This window comes from Lutjanus erythropterus, chromosome 19 (assembly GCF_056507025.1).
Source record: "Lutjanus erythropterus isolate fLutEry1 chromosome 19, fLutEry1.hap2, whole genome shotgun sequence".
Classification (NCBI taxonomy): domain Eukaryota; kingdom Metazoa; phylum Chordata; class Actinopteri; order Lutjaniformes; family Lutjanidae; genus Lutjanus; species Lutjanus erythropterus.
In genome coordinates, this window is record NC_139335.1 from 402,501 (window position 1) to 407,500 (window position 5,000).

At 43.7% G+C, this 5,000-nt stretch overlaps 1 protein-coding gene across 1 annotated transcript in view; it reads left to right on the forward strand.

Annotated features, from left to right (window-relative positions):
- The window catches only part of LOC146308915 (phospholipid transfer protein-like), a 15,232-nt gene that overhangs the window by 4,181 nt on the left and 6,051 nt on the right, over positions 1-5,000 (forward strand). The window contains exons 5-9 of the mRNA XM_084745196.1: positions 1,702-1,854; positions 2,525-2,576; positions 3,339-3,497; positions 3,600-3,758; positions 4,540-4,590. Coding sequence (XP_084601322.1) covers positions 1,702-1,854; positions 2,525-2,576; positions 3,339-3,497; positions 3,600-3,758; positions 4,540-4,590 — 574 coding nt within the window. The remainder of the gene's footprint in view (positions 1-1,701; positions 1,855-2,524; positions 2,577-3,338; positions 3,498-3,599; positions 3,759-4,539; positions 4,591-5,000) is intronic.

Sequence of the window (5,000 nt, forward strand, 5' to 3'; positions counted from 1 at the left end):
GTATCTGTCCTGTCTGTCCTGTCCATCCTGTCTGTCCTGTCTGTCTGTCGTATCTATCCTGTCTGTCCTGTCTGTCTGTCGTATCTGTCCTGTCTGTCCTGTCCATCCTGTCTGTCCTGTCTGTCTGTCGTATCTGTCCTGTCTGTCCTGTCTGTCTGTCGTATCTGTCCTGTCTGTCCTGTCTGTCTGTCGTATCTGTCCTGTCTGTCCTGTCTGTCCTGTCTGTCTGTCGTATCTGTCCTGTCTGTCCTGTCTGTCCTGTCTGTCTGTCTGTCGTATCTGTCCTGTCTGTCCTGTCCATCCTGTCTGTCCTGTCTGTCTGTCGTATCTATCCTGTCTGTCCTGTCTGTCTGTCGTATCTGTCCTGTCTGTCCTGTCCATCCTGTCTGTCCTGTCTGTCTGTCGTATCTGTCCTGTCTGTCCTGTCTGTCTGTCGTATCTGTCCTGTCTGTCCTGTCTGTCCTGTCTGTCTGTCGTATCTGTCCTGTCTGTCCTGTCCATCCTGTCTGTCCTGTCTGTCTGTCGTATCTATCCTGTCTGTCCTGTCTGTCTGTCGTATCTGTCCTGTCTGTCCTGTCTGTCCTGTCTGTCCTGTCTGTCTGTCGTATCTGTCCTGTCTGTCCTGTCTGTCTGTCGTATCTGTCCTGTCTGTCCTGTCTGTCCTGTCTGTCTGTCGTATCTGTCCTGTCTGTCCTGTCCATCCTGTCTGTCCTGTCTGTCTGTCGTATCTATCCTGTCTGTCCTGTCTGTCTGTCGTATCTGTCCTGTCTGTCCTGTCCATCCTGTCTGTCCTGTCTGTCTGTCGTATCTGTCCTGTCTGTCCTGTCTGTCTGTTGTATCTGTCCTGTCTGTCCTGTCCATCCTGTCTGTCCTGTCTGTCTGTCGTATCTGTCCTGTCTAACCTGTCCATCCTGTCTGTCCTGTCTGTCTGTCGTATCTGTCCTGTCTGTCCTGTCTGTCTGTTGTATCTGTCCTGTCCATCCTGTCCATCCTGTCCATCCTGTCTGTCCTGTCTGTCTGTCGTATCTGTCCTGTCTGTCCTGTCTGTCTGTTGTATCTGTCCTGTCCATCCTGTCCATCCTGTCCATCCTGTCTGTCCTGTCTGTCTGTCGTATCTGTCCTGTCTGTCCTGTGCATCCTGTTGTCCTGTCTGTCTGTCGTATCTGTCCTGTCTGTCCTGTGCATCCTGTTGTCCTGTCTGTCTGTCGTATCTGTCCTGTCTGTCCTGTGCATCCTGTTGTCCTGTCTGTCTGTCGTATCTGTCCTGTCTGTCCTGTCCATCCTGTCTGTCCTGTCTGTCTGTCGTATCTGTCCTGTCTGTCCTGTCTGTCTGTCGTATCTGTCCTGTCTGTCCTGTGCATCCTGTTGTCCTGTCTGTCTGTCGTATCTGTCCTGTCTGTCCTGTCCATCCTGTCTGTCCTGTCTGTCTGTCGTATCTGTCCTGTCTGTCCTGTCTGTCTGTCGTATCTGTCCTGTCTGTCTGTCGTATCTGTCCTCTCTGTCCTGTCCATCCTGTTGTCCTGTCTGTCTTTGGTTAGATGTCTCATGATGAGAAGAAAAAGCTTCAACAGCTGAACAAGTTTTAAAATCCATCAGTGATTCAGCTCCAGATCAGCATCAGAATCTTTAAATGTTTTAAACTTGTGAGTCTCATGTGTTGTTTTTTGTTGTTGTTGTTGTTTGTTTGTTTGTTTTTTTCAGTATGGACAACAAACAGTATAGCTTTGAAATAAAAAATTTTGAAGCCAAGATTGATGTGAAACTGAAACAAGACCAAGGACACCTGGCGATTGAGATACCGAAGTGTGAAGCCAAATTTGGAGATTTCATTCCTAAGACCACCGGCATAGTGGGGTAAGACTGACCGATCAGGTTCAGGTGGAGTCTGACGAGTCCTGCAGGTGGAGTCTGACGAGTCCTGCAGGTGGAGTCTGACGAGTCCTGCAGGTGGAGTCTGACGATTCCTGCAGGTGGAGTCTGACGAGTCCTGCAGGTGGAGTCTGAGCTCTGGTTTCTGGTTTTCTTTCTATCTGTCTAATGCACCAGAGAGACAGGTGATTGTTGAGTCTAATTCATTTTGTGTTGGTAAAAAAATAATGAGAAAATTAGAAGGTATGGGTGGAAGGTGAGACACCTGCTGAGGGTGAGACACCTGCAGAGGGTGAGACACCTGCAGAGGGCGGGTCACCTGCAGAGGGCGGGGCATCTGCAGAGGGTGAGACACCTGCAGAGGGTGAGGCATCTGCAGAGGGTGGGTCACCTGCAGAGGGTGAGACACCTGCAGAGGGCGGGGCATCTGCAGAGGGCGGGGCGTCTGCTGAGGGCGGGGCACCTGCAGAGGGCGGGGCACCTGCAGACGCGAGACTTCGGGGGATCAGCAAAGTTCTTCTGATTGATCCACAGAGGAGCGGTTGAGAGATTTCAGTAACGTCACCATCTCGTCTTCAGCTCTGTCTGTCTCTTGTGTTGCAGCATCACTCGTTATTGATCAGTGATTGATCATGACTTTCTTCTTGTTTTATAGTGGCTTATTGACGACCTTCAGTGGAGCCATCCAGTTTATCATCAACAAAATGGTTTGTTCCACCTTCAGTTCTTAGCAGAACTAAACCAGGTCCTGAGGAGTCCTAAATCTGCACGTCCAGCTGTACTACTTTATATCTTGTTTCCTCTTTTATCTCATTTTCTTCTAGTTGTGTTTTCTTACCTCATTTTTATCTTCTTAAATCTTGTTTTTTATCTTGTTGCATCTTTTTTGTCCTCTTCTGTTTTTTATCTTCTTCTGTTTTTTATCTTCTTCTGTTTTTTATCTTCTTATGTTTTTTGTATCTTCTTATGACTTTTTTTGTCTTCTTTTGTCCTTTTGTCTTTTCGTAATTTTCTTATCTCTTTTGTATCACTGAACATTTTTTTTGTCTTGTTAGACCTTTTTTTGTCCTCTTGCATTTTTTTACGTCTTTGTCTTGTCATGTTTTTTTTGCCTTGTTTTGCCTTTTTTTTTTATCATCTAACATCTTTTGTATTTTGTCACATCTCTTTTGTCCTCTTAAGTTTTTTCTGTTTTTTTTTTTTTTTTTAATATTCTTGTGTGTTTTTGTCTTTTCATGTATTTTTTTAATCTTCTTATGTCTCTTTTGACTTGTTCCATCATTTTTTGTCTTGTTACCTTCAATGTCATTAAAACTAAAGTGGCATGAAGTTAGCTAAAGCTAAAGCTAAAGCTAAAGTAACATCATCACTGATAAAGGTTAATGTTGGATTTGGTATGTCTTGTAGAAGCTGAAGTGAGATCATCCAGAACTATCTGTCCATCTGTGTCTCTGTCTGTCTGTCTGCAGACATGTTCTCAAATTCAGAAGAATACTCCTCAAATTAACGAAAAGTTGAAGGCCTTTCCCATGACGATCAAGCCGTACGAAGGCCTTGACATCAGTATCGACTTCTCTCTGAGCGGAGACATCGCAGTGACGTCCACCAGCCTCGACGTTCCTTTCAAAGTGAGACACAAACATCTCACCATGATGATAAACACACCGTCTAAAACTCGTCTGCACGTTGTCATCTGTGCTGTAATAAACTGATTCTGGTGTGTTTTGTAGGCGTCCTTGTCGGGACAGCCTGTGGACAATACGTTAACAGGAAATGAGCCAGTCTTCCAAGGTGACGCCAACATGGTTTACGTGGGTGTTTCTCAGCTCCTCTTCAACAGCGCTGCCCGAACACTCTTTGATACAGGAGCCATGACGATAACTAAAACAGTGAGAACAACTAACCACCTGACACAAACCGTCATCAACACAAACCAGCAGAATTCAGGCTTTTACTCTGAAAGTCTCAACCAGTGGCGTGTAGACCAGTATTTCCCAAATCAAACTACTTTATAGGTCGTTTTCACAGGTTTGGACGTATTTTTCAACTGGTGATCAATCTGGCAATAATTTTTCCACTAATTAATCAGTTGTTTGATCCATAAAATGTCAGAAAATGTTGATCAGAGTCCAAGATGACGTCCTCAAATGTCTCGTTTTGTCCACAACTCAAAGATCATCAGTTTACTGTCAGAGAGGAAAGAAACCAGAAAATATTCACATTTAAGAAACTGAAATCAGAGAATTTTGACTTTTTTTCCTAAAAATTTACTCAAACCAATTAATCAATAATCAAAATAGTTGGCAGTTTATTTAAACTCGATTGATGATTGATTAATTATTGCAGCTGTCGTGTTAACAGGCTGTCTCACTGTTTTTATTTTCTCTCATCAGGAAACCAATACATGACATTTTTAGCCTTGTTCATAAATGAGACAAAATAACAGATACATATATATAATATACACATTTTAAATACTTCATTAAAGGTGAACTGCAGATATAAATCTTACATTTGCAGAAATTCTGTCATAGTCTTTTATTTATTTGGTGACCCAGATGAAAGCTTCTGTGACCAGTCTGTGGGTCACGACCCAGTGTTTGCAGACTGACAAACATTTCAGCTCAAATCATGTAATGTTCTCCGTCTGAACTTTGTTCTCCTCATCAGGTGACGAATACATTTGCGAAGGCCTTTCTGAAGGTTCTGCAGATTTTTCGGGTAAGAATCAATCCGTTTTTAAAGTGACCCGTTTCGTTCTGATTGATGGTGTTCCTCTGGGACGGGTTCTGTACCCTGTTCTGTTTTCTTTAAACATGTTCCCTCTGGAAACGTCTCTGTCTCTCCTGACAGCGCCACTTCTTCTTATTACCTGATGATTATAAATATTTTAAAACTGAGTCGGCAGAAAACAGGGTGAAGCTGCACTCAGTGTCTGTCTGTCTGTCCAAACAGACAAAGACACGTCCGTCCAGTCCTGCTACCACACCGTCGCCACAGATGTGAAAGAGTTCATATCTTGATCAGCTGCATGGATTCGTACAAAAATCGGTTTGCATGATCAAATTTGATAATAATTAATTAAAGTGGATGTGATTTATTACAACAAACATACATTTCTTGACATTTAA